At 45.2% G+C, this 21,677-nt stretch overlaps 1 protein-coding gene across 1 annotated transcript in view; it reads left to right on the top strand.

Annotated features, from left to right (window-relative positions):
- The window catches only part of LOC106638241 (uncharacterized protein CG43867), a 131,709-nt gene that overhangs the window by 95,948 nt on the left and 14,084 nt on the right, over positions 1 to 21,677 (top strand). Inside the window, exon 4 of the mRNA XM_089592188.1 lies at positions 14,015 to 14,077. Within this exon, the coding sequence (XP_089448314.1) occupies positions 14,015 to 14,077 (63 nt within the window). The remainder of the gene's footprint in view (positions 1 to 14,014; positions 14,078 to 21,677) is intronic.

The following is a 21,677-nucleotide window of genomic DNA, read 5'->3' as shown; positions in this document are numbered from 1 at the left end:
TAAAACGAAAAGTATGTACTTATAATAAGTAATCAAGATATCGAAAGTATAGCTACTTTAGCTGATAATTGCTGCTTCATAAATTAATTATAATATTGTTATACGTCTTAATAAAATGATTTTACAAAAATAAATTGCAAAACTAATATTTTTTAAATATATTTTTTCGTTAATAATATTGAACAAGAATTTTTGTGGAAACTCAATTTTTCGCCATAATTTGTATAAAAAAATTATTTTTTCTCTTTGAACTAGTAAAACCAAATTTAATGCTTAACCAGTTACTCGAAATTTTTTTCTAAGATTCTATTCACGCACTTTATTATTACGAAATAATACAAAGTATTCAAGAAAGGCAAAAAATCCAGAAAAAAAGAGGACAATTGGTGTTTTTTAATGTTATTTTGTAAACACATAGTGAAAAATGAGAGATCAGCAAAATGTAAACTGCACGATTAAAACGAGCAACCTCGAAAAAATGGAAAAGTTATGTTGCCCATTTTTTGTACTGAGATTTTCACGTTAATTAAACCGTAAGATGAAAATATGTCCGCTGCTTAAGCAAAAATCGATATTATTTTACTTTAAACGCTAAAAAAATGCGCAAAAGACCTGAATTGAATGTTCTTGGAATTTTTTTTATAATCTGAGTTATCAATAATGAAAAAAAATTATTTATAGAACGTGGCTTAAAATTTAAATTTGGCACTTTTTGGTACCCTGAAAAGTTGAAAATGAGAGGAGATGTGAAATTGTAGTTAATAACTGGTTGGCTCATATTATTTTCTACAAATTTGTACACTCTGTAGTATAGTGGTTCAAGTGGTCGTTCTTATGGCTCGAGAACGTGGGACCACAGGGTTCCAAACTCGAAACTCGATCTATACATACTTGACTCGCACCTCTAAGAAACCAATTGCTTATTTGCGTACTTCAAACCGTGGTCTGATGGTTCGGAAGCTAAATGTAAAGTAAAAGTCCTCATTACTGGCAGTTTTTTAATGTACCAGTGACGATAGCCTATACATGCAGATCATAACAACAATGCAGAAGCCTATCTGTCATTATTCTCACAAATGGCCATAAAAAATATATATATACATAAAACTACAAATTTGTGCGTGAGACAGTGTCAAAAAAATAAGAATTTCAAGTTGTTAAATTCAAGCCTTAAAATACATTATTAGGCTGATACCAGTAAACGATAAACTTGTTAATGTCCGATCCCATTACTTTTGTATTGAAACGTAAAGTGCCAGTTAATGACCGCAAATAAGAAGTGAACAGCAAAAGATTAATTTTTTAATTTTATAGATTGACACATTAAAACTAATCCCGCTGGCGTTGGTACTTTAGCTTCGATGATATCAGGTATTAATAATATATTTGTCATGATATCATTGTCCGTGAGGTTACAATTTTCAACTAAAAATGAATATTTGACATGAATCCTTGGTATTTTTAAATAACACAATCACTTTTTGCATCCATTAATCTTTGTTGATGTCCCATTGGCTTTCTAGTGTAGGTGATGAAAATAGAATTTTTACGTTTTAGACGAATTTCTATGATTATATCTTGCAGAGAAAAGTGTTAACCATCTCTATAATAATTACTCGAGTATTGTAAAATTTTATTTATAAAAATTCAGAAACATCCCCGTTGAAACGTATGTACGTGATAACAAAAAAAAAAAAAAAAAAAAAAAAAAAAAAAATTGTATACATTATTTCCAAGCTCCGGTCCCTGTAACGATCCGCGAATCCAAATTTTTCGTGTGCATTATCGTCCCACCTTCATCCCGCAAAAACGAAACAGCCAAGCACAATAAACGCAAAGAGCAAAGCGGCCGCTTTAATTCCCCGTGGTCATTCCCGCTTTTAATATTAAAATTCCATCGAGCTCTCCTCCTCACCGCGTACACGTATATACTCGCATCAGCAACAACACCAGCAATAACGTCCTATACGTGTACGCCACGCTCTCTCTTTCCATCCATCCATCCATCCATCCACGTCCGAGACCGCAGACAATTTCCCGGAGCCCGAGTTTTTTTCACGTCCACTGGTGCAGCTGTTTTTGAAATCCGTCAACGAATCGCGCCCATCATCGCTCTCCCCCTTTTTTTTGGTCCACGCTCTCGCGCACACGTACACACACTCGTGCGGATTGTTATGCGCGCAGTCTGATGCTTCAGCCGAGAGAAATGGGAATCCGTTCCCCAGCGGGACGCGAGTTAGTGGGCGGAAGAAAAAAAAAAAAAAAACAGAGAGAGAAAGGGCTGAGGAAAAAAGGGAGGGGCCTCCAAGTGGGCAAAGAAAGTCCCGCGTGCGTGCGGGGGTAAAAAAAAAAAAACGTGAGTGCTCCTCCAAGTCTGCAGCGGACGCGAGTCCCGGGATATCGTTCCTTGGGGGGAGCTTGACGAATGCGCGCGCTTACTTAGGATGATGAAAATAATGGGGACCGCTATGCGGACGCCGAAACTTGCTCGTAATACGCCGATTAAACTCGCGTCAAGCTAGTCTCTGCCTCGTAGTCGGTGCGCTTCGAGGATCATTAATTTTTCGCCCCTAGGGAAAAAAAACCTTGTATTGTAAGATAAATGAAAATAAAATAACAATTGTTGCTTGTCCATTGCTAATAATATGTTTTTTTTTCCTTTGTTGCAGGTGAGTTGACGGAAAATACAATAGGAGCTGTTTGGGAAGCTGCGAAATGGCCGGTCCGGTTGCGTGAGTGTGACAGCAACAGATCCTCGTATGATTCATTGTAATGACCGGTCCCGGACAGAAATACATATGTGTATACCTCCCACCGCTGAATTAACCCCCGTATCAAACCAACGAAATAATTTAATTTCAGGGCCGAAACTCCAATGCGGTATGTTTCAAGCGGCGCAGTTCCCCGAGAAATAAAAGCCTATACACTAATCTCGCGCAATTAAAATCCATTAAGTGAGCTTTTCTCTGGGAAAGAAGGGTTGCACCGATGCTGCAGTAGTGCTCCGGGGGGAAAAAAAAAAAAACGTCGCTGTACAAGAAACGGCAACAACAGCAGCAGCTAAAGGGACTAGATAAGCGGAGCACGAAAAATAGCCGGACGTTAACTTGGCTCTGGCCCCTAATACCCCCCCCCGTTGTAGGGTATCTAGGTGCGGCTGTACGGCAGCGGTATCGTCTACCTTTTCCCTCCAGAAACTAATTGCGCTCCCTGGGCCGTTAAAACTTGCACGGTAAAAGCCGTCGCCCGCGTGTGACTCTCGGTGCTTGGCTCCTCTTGCAGCCATTATAATTGCGTGTCACTTATCGAGCGCAGCAGTGTACACGCTGAAACGGAGAGGGACGCGAAAGTGCGCTGATAACGCGTGGCTGTTGGTCTATTTTTTTTTTTTCTTCCTTTTTTCATTTTCCAAGTGCACTTACTCGCGCTATGGATGTTGAGAGCTTTTTGTTGAAAAATTGAACCGAAGCGCGCTAAAGCCATACACGCGCGTCGCGAACTATCCGAAAAAAATATGCCCCCTGCAAGCTGCAGTTGTTACCACGTGCGCTTGAAAATCCGGTGGAAGGTCGATTTTGCCTTCAATAAACTAAAAGCCTCGCAGCCGACTCCTCGTAAGCATCAGCGAGTAAAAGAGCCCTCCTGCACATGTTCGCGGGGGAAAAAAAATGCGCAAACAAAGTGGTTGCGCGTATACGTATATAGAAGGAAACTGCGAAGGATTTTTTTTTTCTTACCTCTCCCTTGCAGGCTCCGTTTGAAGGATCCATATAAATTAAAACAGTTCGCGGAAGCGGTAACGCGAAAACAGAGGGAAAAACGGAAAAGCGACCCGGTTGTCGGAAAATGTTTTGTGTTTTTTCACCGTCGAGTTGCAAGTTTGTGCGCGTTCACTTTGAAAAGCAAAGATGCGAAAGAAGAGTTTTTTGAAAAAAAAAAAAAAAAAAAAAAAAAAAACAACTCACTTGGCTAATTTTCACCACTTCCTTATAGTCCAACACACGAGCAAACGAGAGCAAAGCGCGTCGAGGACGCAAAGAAGACAATCACTGCATCAGAGTGTATAGGGTCACGGCACGCTAATTTTGGTCCCAAACCAGCACCTGCAGCAACCCTCTATATAGACACGCACACACACCCTGATAAACCCACCCGGCATATCCTGGCGCATCCCGCAAAACCATGGAAGCCGCGAAATTCTACTGACGCTCGCCTCTATAGTATATACAATATATATCCAGCTCTAATTCCCAAACACAGTACCACTACGGTTTTGTGGCAGAAGCGAGTGTCACTTTTGGCGCCGAGTATACGTATACATATCCGTATCTACTGCAACGAGCTCTCTTCATGCATATTGCAGAGGCGGTTGCTGTCACGCGTATAGGTATATTTGCGCACGCCAAAATCCATCAACCGAAGCAACTGCCGTGCACATGCATACGTAGAGACAGTAGATGCTGCACTGCCGATCCGAGCTAGGTGCAGGTATAAGGATCGCATAGCAACGATGAACGAGCCAGGCTTTACGTACAATATACATATATATATACTCTTTTTTTTCCCCTTTAGCTGCTGCACGTGGCATAACTGATTTGGATCTCTTCTTCCCTTTGGCTCCTTTTATGCAGCCTTTGCATCGCGTGAATTTATCGCCCCTCCTTCTTTTCATCCCCTTCTTCTCTCCGCGAACGAATAGAAACTTGGGATTTCCGTCCTGTGTCTAAGGTATACGTATCATTCCTACCACATATTATACAGGCACGTCTGTTGCATGGTGCTTGATTTTGACAGCCGACAACTCACTTTTGTCAACATAATATGGAACAATTCGTAAGGCATATACCATATATGTGCAATTTTAAAACTTTGGTATGCAAAAAAAGAGTGTACGAAACGATGAGCCTGCGAAAAGCGTAAGAGACGCCCTGTGGACTGGAAATGTGGCGTGAAGTAATACCCCCGGTGGGTGGGCCTCTCGACTTCACCCAAATAACGCCGCGGGCCAACAAATTCCCGAGACAAGACCCCCGAAGGGGGAAGGGGGTGAGCACCTCGAGGCACTTTGGCCGCACATCCCGATCGAGTTGGAGAACCCCGAGGGGTCAAGCTTCCCTAGCCGGCGCGGATTACCCGCTCAAAAATCTCATTTCGATTTCCCTAAATTCCCAGACGCAGGCACAGCCCCAGGGTTTGCTTTTCGCCCAGCAGCGCCAAAATCCGTACACCCCCACCCCCTGCGCCTTCGTTAATTAGCCGAGGTAGAGCGACGAACGATCCACCCTCCCTTACTCACGAGACTCGAAAGCTGCGTGGGCTCCGGAAGTTTTTGATGTGTCCCCTATACGGAATTCTGTATAGACTTGCTTTTCTCGTTACTTCTCTCATGATAAAAGAGGCGCGCGCCGATCGACGCGGGTCCCTTTGATTACGTCGCGATACCTCAATCAAAGGTATAAAAGTTTCGGGGTTCGGGACAAACTTTGGGACTTGTTTTTCCACGCATCCGGGCGCTCGAGTCCGTGGAGCACATATACATTATACTACTCGGAGCAAACACGCGCTACGGGGAGGATAAATAAAAAGTTTTGTTTTTCCTCCGCACGATTTAATGAGACGCGCATTAATTTCACGACGCACCGCGCTTAGGTATATACAACGAGCGCGAAATGAATACGGGTGGGGGGTGGAAAAAAAAGACGGGAAAGTTACTCCGTAGCGATAGAGCAGCGTCCCTTTTCCGTATTATGCACCTACATTGTACCGTGCGGTTTGAAAAAGAAAAAAAGAGGAAGGGCGCACGGTTCAGCCGTTCGTTTGTTCAGGGCAGGGGGCCTTGGAAAATTCAGCGGGTGATTGTTATCACTTTTAATTACAAGCGCGTGTATATCGTCGTTACGATTGTTATCATCGTATCGCGAAGGGATATGGTGCATGTATAGGGTAGGGGGAAGGGGGATGGCAAAAGTCCCGCGATTATGCTCCCCTTGTGGTTATGAAATCGCCCTCGGGAGCCCCGTGTATTAACTATTTCGCTACTTCTGCTGGGGAAAAAAAGGAATACAACTGTACACGTATATACGTGCACATCGGTGGTGTGTGCCCGCACAGTCTGACTCGCAATTGAAGGAGAGGGTGAGATATCTGTGTTACTGGGGCCGATTTCGCATACGTGAACCTCTTTCCTGGCCGAGGGATTTTTCGGAACAATTTTCGTTTTTACAACTACAATTTATACTATTTCGAGTTTACTTTCAGTTGAAACATTTCAAAGTCAAGTGCACACACACGTTACAAAGAAAAGCAATCTCGCGCTTTTACCTTTTTTTTTTATTCATCCACGAAAGAGGGAGGAATTCCGGCGTTTCCCATAGCCGTGCGGCTGGGAGCTTGTAAAGGGAAAATCCGAAACGCAGATTCATTTGCGCGAGAGCGCTCGAGTGTCCTCCATCCTGAAAAGAAGACAAAAGCTCGACACGGAGGGAAGCAACTAAAAGCGCGTTGTGTGCGTATATAGGTAAACAGACGAGTAAATAAAAGCGAGGGAGACAAGAGAGTGGGGGTGTGTGTGTGTATGCGTTTGGAAGTGCTTTTTCTCCAGCTACAGCGGGTGTTTAACGAAGCGGTGACGATCGTGCCTTAAATATCTTCGCTCCATCGCTCGTGTGCATCTATATCTACTTATCCATCTTTTTTTTTTGCCCCTCGTTCACTCCGATTGGTACAAGTATATTTTACAGGTGATGTGTATCAAAAACGCGAGTCGATACCTACACGAATCGTCGCTGGTGACCCGTAACCCATTAACATGAACTTGCTCGGTTGGGCAATGAAACGCCGGGCGGTGAAAAATAAAGATCAGTACGGAAAAAAAAGGGGGGGGGAGCGAGAGGAGGTAACGACACATCCCCAAGGAAGCGTAGCTTGAAGTGCTTCAGATAGCGGGTATCTCTTGCATAATGTACTGCACGTGTATAAGCTAAAAAGCATCCTGCGGGAGTATATAGAAGAGCAGAAGGGGGGTTGGGGCTGGGGGTGAAAAACACCGAGTCTTTTACAACACGCGTCTGTTGTACATTGACGGTAAATTATACTTTGTTTAGTAGCTAGACAAAGAATTTTTTCAGCTCGAACAATTAAATTGAAATCGGCGAACCGTGTATTTCTCTTATCGCGCTCCCCCCAAAGAGACAAAAAAAAAAAAAAAAAAAAAATCTAAAGGGAAAGAAATCCACAGCCTGCAGAGGGAAAAAAAGAAAGAGAGTCCAAGGAGCAGATGAAGCGAGAGCATCGTCGTCCAAGGAGGAAAAAAAAAAAAAAAAAAAAAAAAAGGAAAAGGTGGACGGACGAGGCTATACAGCTTCGGTGTAAGAGGAGACGAAAGGATCGACGAGGTATATAATATGGTGACGGAGTGCCAGTGGTAGTGGGCGAGAGAGAGAAAGAAGGCAATTCTCAGGTGATTCGGGCGGATACTCTCGCGTTACAGGAGCTGATGCACCGGCTCCTTCGATTTCCCACATATTCTCCATCCCTCTAGAGGGGGACGACATCGAGGAGACACCATATAGAGCATTTTGTTGTCGCGCATCATCGATAACGTTATATAATATGTATATACACACATCATAATTCCTCGGGTTTTTTTGTCTCTCTCCCTCTCTTGGGTGCCATCGCCAGTGTATTTACTACTTACGCGGAAACAACCTGTTCGTGTATAGCACAATACACGTGAAAGCTTCATTTCAAGCGAGAGGCGATTATCTCTGGGACATGTGCTTGCTTTTGCGATTTTTCTTTTAGGACGATTAGGTTGGTGGGGCCCAAGAGCCTCTCGCGTTTAACCTCATTGTTGACGAGCACGCAAATGATCACCCGAGCCCTCGAGGGCAGAGACGGTTCTTCAGACGTGCACGCGGGAGACACGCTGTACAGATTAGATCGGCGGAAGGACCGAGAGCTCAAGCTGTAAGAGGATTTTCGTCCGTACTGGCAAAAGGGGGAAGGAAAAAACGAAAGGACGAGGAGGAGCCACTTTGTATACACGTACATACGCAACAAAGACGCGCGTATACAAAAAATGGGATATGGTGTAGGAGAGTCGTAATTTTGTGGACAATGCGAAGAGTGAGCCTGAAATTGCGCGGTCAGAGTCACGCGAGTCTGGAACACCTGCTCGATGGAAAGGGGCTCGAGGCTCACGGTACACATTTTTGAGCGGTATACCTTTGGGCTTAACACACTCCAAAGTGGCATCTGCCGATTGTTTACTCCGGTTCGCAAAATTTTTGTAGAGAGTGGAATACCGCGAACGAGGACCACAAGGCGCGTCGTTAGGGAGGAAAAGGAGAGGGAGGGAGCGAGGAATAAAAGAAACTACCTCCGCTCGAGGCCCTAGTTGTCTCCGGAAAGTTGCGAAAGGTGCCAACAACAGCAACTCGAGAACCCCGTGGAAAAAGCTCCGGTGCGGCTGCAGTGGCACGTGGTTCGACAATTATTTTCATTGGGCCACCGCGCGAGCTCACTCGAGAGAAGCGACATAAAGGGGCTTTGCGGATCCCTCGCGCGAAGGATATACACCCCGAGAGAGGGACTAGATTTCCTGCGGAAAAATTACGAAACCCGTCCATAACGGACGCAAAGTAAAAGTCCTTCCTTTGTACGTACACCACGAGAGCGAGGTCCTTCCTCGTGTTATCGGCACTCCGCTACCTTCCCGGTCGAGGTGAGTCGCGGAGTACATTATACATATAGCGGGAGAGCTGGGACCAAGGGGGAAGAGCCATCCTCCTCCAGCCGGCAATTAATGGGCCGTGTTGATCGATCGGATAATTACATCGCGATAAAAGCGCCACGGACGATGGCTCTGTATATACTTACTCACGCGCGCAGTAGTGTCCCGTGTACAAAGAGGCCTTTCGTGGCCCGTCAGGCTAAAAGTTGCTCTCTGTTAATTAACTCCCTCGTGTGTGTGTGTGTATTTACACCATATGGTATATCGGCTATAAATTACGGGGTTTTTTTTTTTTTTTTTTTTTTTTTTTTGTAATTGTTAAGTACTCCCCCGTTTGTCCCGCGTTGGCGTGTTTATTTTACATCCGAGTGTTTCACGTATGTAAATCCGAGAGAGAGAGAGCTCGGTATTTTATATTATATTATTTTGTACACGTACGCGAGTTGGAGGGAAAATTTATTTAACCGACGGAGCGTCGGAATTGTTTATCTCGGCTGATTGATCGCGAGCGAGTAAACATAAATATGCGCGGGCGATTGAATCGATGATTAAATAAATAATAATAATAATAACCGTTCGCGTTTCGTAGTATGCGCGTTGTCGATGACAACCAATATTTTCAAGGGGAATGATATGCGTAAATTGTTTTTGACTTTTGCAATTTTCCGTTGACAAGAGCACAAGCGTATCGGCTATCCGAGAAATTAAGGCAGAATTGATGTAACGCGACACCGAATTTCCGAGCCCCGTGCGTTATTGTACGCATCCACTGCTTTTTGTCGCGTGCGTATATGGCCTGAGGGTATATGGGACTCGGTATGTGTATTATAAAAGGTGGGGGCTGTGACCACCGGTTACTCTATACGGCAGTGACATTGTGCGGTATAAACGAGTAAGCGGACACGAGCTTTTTCTCTCTTTGGAAGTCGACGTCTTCAGCATAGCTCTGATTTTTTCGTGTTTGTATAGGTCTATGACGATACACGTGCCTATCTACGATGCCTACTTTTTTATTTCACCCCACAATCGATCGATCGGAAATTTTCACGAGAATCTTTTGTCTCTGCAAACAGAAGCTTATAGTTTAATTTTATAGATGTTATTTGTACTGTTTATAACTAGAAAAAAAAAAATAACTTTTCTGTTCCAACAAACAACAACAACAAAAATGTATCTTTGTATGACGAATAAAATTTAGCTCTCAGTAAGGTGACAGTCCAAGTCGGAGTGATTCAAATGTGGACGAATGCATATTGTCGTCCGTCTGTGATTTTATACACCACGTGGTGCATAGATCTCGTTAATCAAGCTCTGCTTTCCCCTCACACGTACGATCCTATAAATACATTGTACAGTGACAAAGGCAATGTGCATACACGCGATGGCTGTGTATGCAATGCATACTAATTGGCATTGTTCACCATTCGCTCAATAACATAATAACACACGGGTGGAGTGCAGGTGTATAGGTATAATATGGCGTGGCATACAATTACGAAACAATCGCCGTGTTACCAATACACTCGATAATTACATATTATAGGCACACACCTAGTTATACACTTTGTATACACAGCTACCCTAAATCGCAATAGAGAGCCCACTGCACAGTATAGCGTAAGACCATGTTCAAAGCAAATCTTGATCGTCACTCGAAAAACCCTCCAAGGAAGAAAGAAAGAGGGTCACCAATCGCTCTCGCAATGTAATACAGCCGAGGTCTGCGCGTACTGCCGCATTGCGCTCGCGCATCGTACACACAGAGTAAATAACCACACGAGAGAGGGACTCGGATGCCGATAAATAATCCTTCTCGGACGCCCGGCGTAATTATTCGCGGCGCTCACACTGCAGGGGACGGCTCTTCTTTCTCTCTGATGCACTATACGCGAGCACGCGCAGACCGAGAAGCTGCATGCACCAACCAAAGTGCCGGGGAGTGCCGTGTAATTATATTTCGTGTGGTTGCTGACCGTATATGTATATATGTGTATAGAGGGATGGGACGCGACGCGTATTGCACTTAAGCCCAACTACATCGAGTACATTTACATGTACCATAGGCGTGGAGATTCGCGCAGATTAGGCCCTCCCCCCCCCCTCCCATCGGCGTATACGTGCGTCTGCTTTTAATTAATCACCCTATAGGTACCCCGTTGCAGCAGAGTCCATTTATGGCGGCAGCTAGCGCGTTTAACGCCTCTCGTGGCGCAACACCATCGTTGTATCGCGGAGGCGATCAACCGGAAGTTGAAAGGATTTAAGGGGTGCGTGGCCTTTGTGTAATACGATGCGCGCCAACCCCCCCATTACCTATTTATTGTAATTTAACACACGGTTCTTTTGGTGCCCTCGAGGATCCATCCGCGTGCTCTCTCGTCCTCCGTATTATTTACATTTGTAGGGGTATAGTATACATCGATGCCTCGTATGAATAACTTTTATTGCGGGTTACTGCAGAGCTTTTGAGGAGCCGCAGCGTATATACATGTACGAAAGGGAGGGATGTGCATATATCTGGCTTTCAATATCCGGGGCCTCCTCCGCCCTTTCCACCGCTAATGTAGCCCCGCGACGATTTATTGTTATTTAGATCCCGTGGCCGTTAATAACGACAACGGCGCACACCTATAGCAGAGAAAATTAGATTGAATTTCGAAAGAGTATAGGTATAATTGATGATTTTCAGCCAATCGGCGAGCTTAATAATTATTTGAGTGGAGGAGGGGGGGGGGGTGAAAGAAAGAATAAAAGACCGATGTACATACACGCAAGCCGGAAGGATGCGGGCTTTAATTACAGAAAACGACGGGGCGTGAAAAAAGAGGAAGAGCAGCGCGGTGGTGGATGAAAGCTCCCCGACGTTTGGCAGGTTGACAAAAGCTCGGCATCGTCCCCCCGTGTGTTTGCCGGCGGTATCCTACAAATGCACAAACAAAACAAGCCCCCGCGCGTTGGAACGAAATACCGGATAAAAGTCAGTCCATATAGTATCTCTGCAGCGTAAACACTATACATATGTATATAAGTAAAAAGGTTACCCATATAAATATGTACCCGTTAACACCGCGGTAGTTTCGCAAAGTATACCCTACGCACGATCAACCATTTACGCGAATATGCAGAGTTCAACGAAGCCGGTCTTTAACTTCTCGTTTAGTCGATCAACGGTGCAAGTTAGCCTCGCGCGGGGCAGTGTGTTGTCGCTTGCGTTTGCCAACTGTACAAGCTTGTCTATGGTATGGGTGCACGCTTGAACAGTAATTTTGTTATCTTTTGCTACAATGGATTTATACGGTCCGATGGATGATACACACTAGCTGCACAGTTGGTGAGTGAATTTATTAGAAATTATTTTCCAGCGAGGCTCTGCGAGTCCGGCGTCATCTCGTGGAGTCAACAAATTCGAATTAATTTCATCCAAACGGGCCAAACGCAAAGTCGGTTAAGCAGATAGCATCGCCCGCCATAATGATAATCATATCCAATGAACCCACTATCGCGCTCTTCTCGCTCGATTTGAGCCTCGTAAGATGAATTCGCTTCACAAAAGATTGAGCAAACACACCGACGATAAGCGTAAAGCTTCCCCCTCCTGCTCCTCGTGAAATATCAACGAGTCGTCAGGGTCAAAAGGAACAGTTCATTAGCTAGCGGAGCTCCGCGTTGCAGAGGTTTTTCGCGAAATAAACTCCCTACTCCCCTCGCAGGGGAGACGCACTAGATTAGCCGGTTATCCTCGGTATGTACGAGCTCTAGAGGCTCATCCCCCCCTGAAAATGATATTTCAGCTAATTCCGCTTAAACGATCGTCGTCTACGTTCTCCCTCCTCTCTCTCTCTCTCTCCCGGTAATACCCCGGCTATTAAACCCACTCGTGTAGAGCTCGAAAGGAGAGTATATGGTAGCCCCGGATTTTTTTCCTTTCTGTTTTTGTTACACTCATACAGGAGGGCGCCCCGAAATTCATTAGGCGTCCTATTTCGAGAGCCACATCCCTACGTATATACGTGGCTGCATGTGCGGTGTGCCAAGGTATAATGCGCTCTGGATTACGAGCTTGAGATCTCGTTTGAGCGAGCCGATCCTCCCCACCTCCTCGACATTAAAATCTCATTAGAAAAAAAACCCGCGACGGGGATTACAAACTATGTGGTCCACACTTGGAGGCTGGAAGGGAAAAAAAGTATAGCGGATTGGGAGAAGACAAAAAAAAACAACTTTTCCCATCTTCTCTAGGGACGTTGGGTGTGTAACCGCCTGCTCGCGCTGTCTAGATTTGGGAGAGCGAGTGCGGAGGAGATTTGTGGGCAATAGTATGATTATAGTCGTGGACGAAGGACCGAGTTATTTATCACATATATTATTTCCCGCGTAACGATGACGGATGTAGGCATTGGGTGACTCTATCCTCGGAGCTGTCGATTATTCATGGGGGAGCATGCGTGGCCCACTAATTCTACGGATCCCTGGCGTTGAAGTAACGTCGATTCCTCTCCCTTTTTTTTTTTTTCGGGGGGGAATTCATTGTTTTTTACATACACGTCCGAAGGTTGCGCGATGGGGTATATACTTTTGTGTTTTTGTTTCGCAAGCTTGATTGACGCGACGTTGCGAGCATTAATGGTGGATTTTTTTTTTCCACGACGGCATTTTCGATTTGGGGAAAGATAAATCGTTTCGGGCCGACATCATATATTGTTTCTACGTCGTGAGTGACTAGTTTATTTCGGCTGATGGTGCATGTTTTTATACGTATGCAAAGTACTCGCGTGTCGCGTTTTGGTGTCCTACTTTTTTTTTTTTTTTTTTGCCTAACCCCAATGTACATTTTATGCAGAGCAATCCTGACATGTTGAATTATTTTGGCTGTCGTAATATAGGAGTAGGACAACTGCATTCGAAATGTTAATCTGCAGCTTTGGAGATGTTTATTACATAAACTCGCTTGAAACACGAGCGTCTAAAAACCTGTTGATGCCTCCGGTAAATTGCTTTTAAATTGCTCCAAATTTGCTTAATTTAGCTAAACGATGGTTGTACTGATGATGGGAAACAAAGTTATGTTGGTTGTAAAAAATATAAGCATCTAAATCGTGGACTTGATTTACTACATCGAGCACAGGATAGCAATAAAAAAAAAATTATCAAAGTTATATGTACAAACAAATAGTAGGTACATGCAAAATCAATATAGAGAGCAACTGGCCCCCAGATTTCCGCCATAAAAACACCTTATCCACTGAAATTGACCATATTCTCTTTTTTGTGTGCTTGCAGCTGTCGGAGCTGGAACAACGTGTCCTGGAGGCGGAGGGACGTGCCGACGAGGCGGAGGACAAGGTAAGCCCCCGATTCTCAAACACATTTCGCATGCAAAGTGCCACGAAAACGGCTCGTTTACACACACACGCGCGTGCTCCAATTTTTCGATGCCGTATGGATTTCCGATGGGAAAAAGGGCGGATTACAACGACCTATACCGGTGAGCCCCGCCGCAGCTGGTGCGCAGCTTGCAGCGCCAGCTCCGTAATTTGGCCCAAAGTTGCCGGTGAAGGGGCGCGCCCCAGCTTTACCGACCGCAGCTGAGGGTAACTTTGTTTATCGACGCCCGGGACGACCACCGATGCTCGGGGTTGTATACCTACTTATAATTGGGCAATCACGAATATGTAATCCACCTTTGCGAACAACGCGATTCCCGAAAATTGATTGTGACCCACCAGGGGTGGCTTTACTCCCACGTAACATTACAGCTACACCCCCATGGGCAATCGCCCCCAACTCTATAGAGGACCGTCCGTCGAAAAGCACGCCCTGCTGTCGATACGTAAAAAATAAAAAATAAAAAAAATAAAAAATCACCATCTGCAGCTACCGCTGCTGTTACCGACCTCGCGAGGCGCACGGGGGCATCGATCCCCGGAGTCGCGTGTTGGGCACGCACTCCTACATCTTACACTTGCAACCGTCTACAAGTATAGAGGTGTGTGTATGAAAGTGCCGGGCACATGCACATACGGACGAACGGACGGACTGGCAAAAGAACGGAGGGACGAGAGTATAAAAGATGGACAAACGGTGGAGGAGGACACTCGCGATGTATACCCATCACGTACTGCATGTACAGAGATAGAGAAAGAGGCGTATAGGGCGCGTATAGACGTATAACACAGCAGGGGGGGGGGGAGAAGCGCTGCATCTCTCGAGCATTGATTTTCGTAGCCCGTGGAGTGCGCGGGTTGGAGGAGGGCGACAAAGTATAGTACTATATACTAGTAGTAGAAGATAGGAGAGGATGTATAGGCTCGCGAGGAGTATGACTGTGATGTGTGTGTAGGCGAGGGCACAGCGCGCCGCTGCCAAGATGGCAGAGAACGAGCCGCGGTCGCCGGGGCCGGCGTACACTCTACTCCTCCGCGTTGCCGTTGTAGTTGCGACGTTGGCGCGATAAAGGGGCGATGTCCGGCCCCATGGTAATTGGCAAAGTGTCGGGGATAAGGACGAATTGCGGTGCGACCGAGGGTTATTGTGTTGATGCCGTAGAAGCCGCACGTTACGGAGCAGAGGGACACTCAGCGCGCGCGAGACAACGGTACTATGGATCATCCCAGCAGGTGACACTCGTGAAAGGTAAATCTCCGATCGCTCGTGGGCCTTTTTTTTTTTTTCATCACAACCCGAGCTCATATTTTATACAATATTATAGGTATAATCAAGGATTTGGCTGTATGTAAGATTTCTTTCTTTCTCCGTTAACGTCGCGTTAATTGTTGTTCAATTTAAGCACTTTGGTGCAACCATGAAGCATCGACATCGTGCACGAGGCTTTAAACGCATGCACCCGTTTACACGGTACTTTACGGAGCTTTAAATATTGTGCCACTCCAAAAAGCTCTGTTTACTTTTCCCCCATCATTCCGATGCGGCGTATGGGCCAGTAGACCTCGTTATCGCGCTTTCGACACTTTGGTGCCGTGCATGCATAATGCAAAGCGTGCCTCCCAACCCCCTGCGAGTCTCTCTCGATGCACCCTCGGGGTCGTACATACATGCCACACGTAAGGAGGTGTGGAAAAAGCGACGGCACGCGTGTGTACATATCCAGGGGCAGGGAGGAAGATTAGCGCGCATTAATCGAGCGAGGGGTGCGAGAAATTGGACCGGAAACGCTACTCTTTCGAGGCAAGTAGGGGGCGCGCGTACGTGAGTTCACTCGGGCGGCGACGACAAAGGAGAGGACCTGACGTACATACTCTCGCTTTTCTCGAGCTCTTCCGTATAAATATGTCCTCCTCCTGTGTAATTTTCGGCGCGACGCCGGGGAGTGCTCGCAAATTCGATAACAACCGGAGCCCGCGGGCCGAGCGAGGGTTAATTGCTCCTTGGCGCGCGCTCGGTCGAGGGGATTAATTTAGTTTTCCGAAAGGCTCCTGGGACAGCCTCGTTAGCGTTTCATTCTGCGGCCGAACCCGTTAGAGTGTTGGTGTGTGTATCGATGAGAGGACGGGAGAGCTAAACCGATTATAGACGAGGGCGGCTTGACAGCTCCCTGAATGGCGCCGTGTGACTGTGCCACGTGGATATCAAAGCATACTTTTTTTCATCACTTGAGTCTACTTGGCGATAAAAAGGGGGAAAATTACAAGTTATAGTACTGCCAAAACTGCTGGGCTTTCGAAACGAAGCTGAACCAAATTATACGTACATAGGGTATCTTAAAAACTCCTATTATTTTCCTGAGTTGGAAAGGGTTACCCATTGTAGAATTTCGTCATTGGTGCTATCACTCCATACACTGAGCCGGGAGAAACATCTTAATGACATATGCACATACTACATGTATATGGTTAGCTGTTTCCCCTTTTGGACGATCTACACCTTTTCTCGACACGGTGCATGTGTCATACGTGTGCTTCACTCAAGGGGCGAACGAACGTTTCTCTACGAACGTGTGTGCGTGCACGCGTGAGGCTATACACTATATACGGGGGAGATAGGAAACGACGACGTATATTATAATGCGTATGAGCTCCGAGCGCGGCGAAAATAAAGAGAGGCTCGTCTGCCCTCTAAATATATACGGGCAGCTGATGAGCTTGCGGAGTGCCGGGGGAGATAGGAAGGCCGAGGGAGAGAGGGCTTTATTTTGAATGTTCCGAGAAGTCAGGGAAGTTGCGCGGAAACGAAGACGACGGCGATGCTGGTGGCGGGCTACGCTTCATTCAGACGTTATAATATGTACTCTATACCTCTCCTGCTTAATTATTATTGTACACACACAACGGAGACGCGCCGGCTCGTTCGATGGTTTGTTGTACTTTTATGGTATAGGTACTCCGAGTGCTTACCTCCTCTTATGGAGTGATATATATGTGGTGTGCGGTTGAAATTCATGTACTCTATTCGCGTGGACTGATTTGTTTTGAAAGATTAATTATAAAGCTGTTTGATATCGGTTTTATCGGATGGGCGTTTTTTTTTCAACGCGATTGGTCTACACGGGAGTGTCACCACAAGAGCGTGTATCTTTTGCTGTGTACTTTTGTGCACATATATTTGTGTTACAATCAATCATATCGTGTGTACCTTTATTTTCATACCAAATCATTACGAGTATCAAAGCAGGCAAGTTTCTTTAAAAATGAAAAAATGCATTAGCACTTTAACCGCAGAGCTTGGAATTTATAAAAAAAAAAAATGTTACTTACGGGTGCTGCTTTTAAGCTTGATCCTTTTTCAACAAATGTTTGAATTCCAAAAAAAAACCACTCTGTTAAAGCAATTTAAATTTTTTTTAATTAACAACATTTTTTGTCTGTTTATACAATATACGTGGGGGCATGGATCTCAATCGAATGAACTAGCTGATTTTTAAAACTAAAATAAATGTTTTGAAAATTCAATTTTTTTTTTTTTTTTTTTTTTTTTTAATACAATCAACCACAACACGATGTGTTGCGATAAAAATTATAACATATTACATGCATCATTATACAAATTAACTTTTTTGTACACTGGAAAGTAATGAAATGTAAAATTATGCAATCGTATTTTTCAACTTTTTTCTTGTTTGCTTCCCTACTTCACTAAAAAGAATACAGGGATTTAAAAAAGTTTCTTTTAAAGGTAGTCTTCCAACACTTATGAATTTTACTCTTTATTAGTGCTCTTATACGGTAGCTCTCTATATACTCCATCAACAGCATCCGCTTCAAAATATCATCAAATTTTGTTTTTCAGTAAACGACTTGTCTCAATTCATAAACCACACCCCTGTAGCCGCATAACTTACGATAATCACCAATATAAAATTATGCGCGCTTTCCAATGACGCTCCAATATATGCGCGTGTATTTTTACGCGTTCAATCGGCTCGTGCATTAAATTTCTCGATCCGTCGGGCATAAGTTTGCAATATGAACTTTAGCTGCCGCCACGCGAGCTCTCGCCAAAGTATCGAATCAGCCCCGATCGATCGAGATTTTCCGCGTAGCCGCGACGAGCAGATGAGAAAATACTTTTCATTGTTCGCTCTTGTATATATGGTATATGCCCGATGGATAAGCGCTCAGGTGGCGCAGAATTGTGCAGTGCATGCACATAGTACACCTCATACACACACACACGAGAGAGCGAGTATAAGTATAATACAGTGTACACGCATATAATGGGCATAGCGAGTTATCGACTGCAGACATATATATGTGTAACTATGTACAATACGCGCCGGTCATTCGACTCTACGCAGACAGTCGTTGACCTTCCGCATCGCGCACGCAGCGGTTGCTGTATTTGTTGCTGATGGGCTCTCTCTCTCTCTCTCGCTTCTCTTTTTGCTCCCAGTGCTAATTCCCGGCGATGATGACGACGGGACCCCTATCCGCTGCAACTCAATCAAGAGATGCGCTTTGATCTCCCTTCCCGATACCCACGCGTATATATTATGTACACGCCATACGAGTTCTGATCGGCAGATGTTTGTGCGCGTCTTTGCAACCTTCCCCGACGTCACATGGCCCAATGAAAATTCCCACTCAAAGCTTGCGCATTAAGTTACTATTCAAATGAATTCTCATGTATAGCTGTATAGGTACGATTATTCCGTATAGCTTATTTCGGTCAAACACCCGAGGCGAGCTTTCCAACTGACGGTGTATTATTGCAGGGTTGCGCGCCTCTTGGCAGACAGCCACGCGAGTATGAGCGCGCGTCCCTCTCGAGCTCAACTTTTTTAATCTTCTCTCTTTGCGTCTTTGATATTTTGCTTTTGTTTTTTTTTTTTTTTTTTTTTTTTTACGTGGCTATACCTATATGTATACACACCTGGGACTGGTGATCGAAATTTTTGGTTTCTGGAGCGAATCCAGAACATACGAGTGCAGCGTATAGGCATGGGAAAACATATATTATCATCGGTTCGACGGTGAATGTAATATTCATGTAAACAAGAGCTGCGCCGATTTCAAACGTAAAATGACCCCCTTGAAAAATTTCATTAGTCCCGAAAAGCTCTCCCGCAGTGGTTATATTATGCACTCTCGTATTACTCCATTCGGGGGCTTCGGTGGGCGACACTTGCGAAATATGCTTCACTCGAAAGCGTAAAAAGCCCCCGGCTGTGCCTCGCTCAAAACACTCGCTCAACGAGAAAAAGACACCACCATCTCCCTTAAAAACCAAAGGGTCACATGCACGAGCGCGCGTCTTTTATTTCTCCCTCTCTTCTTTTTTCCTCTTTCTCGTACATCTTTTTTCTCTCTTTTTTTTTTTTTTGCTTCTCTTTTGACGCTCGTGCAGAAACGATATGGCTCTACTGTAGATATACACGTATGCACTATGTATACATGTATAGGTAAGAGGAGCAAATAGGGGTGCGTAAATCTGATCGGTGTTACTTTACCCGTGAATTGGATTGATCTGTTTAGCGAGTCGTGAGTCAGTCGATGTACGACCGGACGTAACGACGTTACTCACGTATCACGGCCTTCCGTTTTAGGGATACACACACGGAGGGCCCAGGGGTGGCTCCTCCTCCTCGACGACGCCTAAAGGGGATTTATTTCGGTGTACGTATATTTGCTCCGTTTGATTCTCGACCACACGAGTAAATGATTTCATGTTTAATTTGACGTTTCACCTGTACGTAATATGCACTCTTGGCTAATTGGTAATTGCTCGTAGGAACGGCTATAGAGAGAGAAGCATCGAGCGCATATTTATTCAAAATACCAACGCTCGCAGTTTCGTCGTAGCCGAGGAATTCGTGGGCCACCATATTTTACCAAATCCCGGTGAATCTCCGCCGCTTCGTTTTGTTTTATCGCACCGCCGAGGTATTCACGCCCCATTTTTCCGTCGGGGCAAAAGTATCGTTAAATGCAAAAGCCAGTAGAGAGAGAGAGAGGCGAAAACAAAAAAAGTGGCCCCAAAACCGGGAGCAAGTGGAGCAAAGGGTGGAGCTGTGGTTAGCCCCGATAAGTGCCATTTGTCGTCATGACTAACAGCGCGCGAAAGGCACCCCACAGTACCGGTGTAACACACCCCGATCAGGAAGTACATATAGCGTCTTCGTTTACAGCCTGTTCATGTAACGCAGTGATGAGCAGAAAAAAAAAGAAAAAAAAAAAGAGTGTCGCATATATAGGTGTAGAGTTTCCGTGTGCGGTGCATGCAAAGTTTAGCCCCCATCGTCATCATCCTCTTGTGTCCCGTGTATGTATATTATACAGGGGGCTTGGCTCGCGGCCAGCCCATGACTCACCGGCTCTCGCCGGCGTCGACGGCGCGGCGGTGACTACGTATCCCACTATTCTCTTTCTCGCTTCCACCGATCGGGGGAGGGGGGGGGGGTAAAAGGAGACCGTGTGTATTATACAGCCCCCACGGAGTCGCCTCCACCTCCTCCTCCCGTATAGTATGGGGGTGTACCAGGGCGCGCAAGCGCCTAAGCTTTGGGTATACCGATGCTCTGTGCCGCCGCGTGCTCGAGTTCCTCTATGTTTCTCGGCGTGGACGCTCTCCTCCTTCTCCATCTCCGCGTTACATATTATACTCTCTCGCGCTGGATGCGCCGCCGGCTAGTGTCGTAATATAATATACTTATCATCGTGAGTGGAGAGAAAGGGAGTTTGTCTTGTTTGTACCATCGCGCGGTCGCTGTGCCGCGGCCACTAGAGGATCTTTTGTTTTTTGTGATTTTCGCTTCGATCTGTACGGAGCGCCCCACCGGTCCGGCCATGGAGTCCTCGCACGGTGAGATTTTACTTTTTTTCATACTGCTAATTTTCATCGCTTTGAACTGGAGAGTAATGAGGGGGCTTTTCAACTTTTGTCTCAGTGCTCGCGAAAGTCTGCCGCGCCATAAGTAGTATACGCGCAACGTTGAGTGCCCCGGGATTAACAAGGTTTGCGGTGTTCCTTGTGCGTGTGATTATTGTTGTTTCTTTTGTTCCTTAGTGGATTTAGAGTGCAATTTTTTTTTTTTTTTTTTTTTCTTCAGTACTCCTTATTTAAAGGGCAATGACTTTCTATGGTCGATTTTTTCCACATATATAGGTAGATGTCAGCGATAAATAAGAGTAGTACGCGAAGAAAACGTGACCGTAGGATTTTTCTAAATTAATACAATCAACTCGCCAATCAGCATTTTTGGTTGCAATTGTACCTGATTGATTGTGGTTTCCAATTGACATGGACTGGCGAAAAGGGAGTTTTACGATGCGACATGTAACGTCACTCCGCAAGCTCTTTAACTTCTCACCTCGTGAGTCAATCCGACCAACCAGCGATTTTATAAATGTCAACGAGAACCCGAGGATCGGTGCCGCACGTGCATCGTTAAACGATCCCAATTGAATATTAGTACAATATGTCCACCTTCCTTCCGGTCCGTGTAGAATATATATGTATTGTTACTTACCTTTTTTTTAAATATTACAGT

This window comes from Copidosoma floridanum, unplaced genomic scaffold (genome assembly GCF_036245765.1).
Source record: "Copidosoma floridanum isolate Cflo_tuat_1 unplaced genomic scaffold, Cflo_Japanese_pri ptg000014l, whole genome shotgun sequence".
In the NCBI taxonomy this organism is placed as follows: Eukaryota; Metazoa; Arthropoda; class Insecta; order Hymenoptera; family Encyrtidae; genus Copidosoma; species Copidosoma floridanum.
This window is presented reverse-complemented; position numbering and strand designations above follow the sequence as displayed.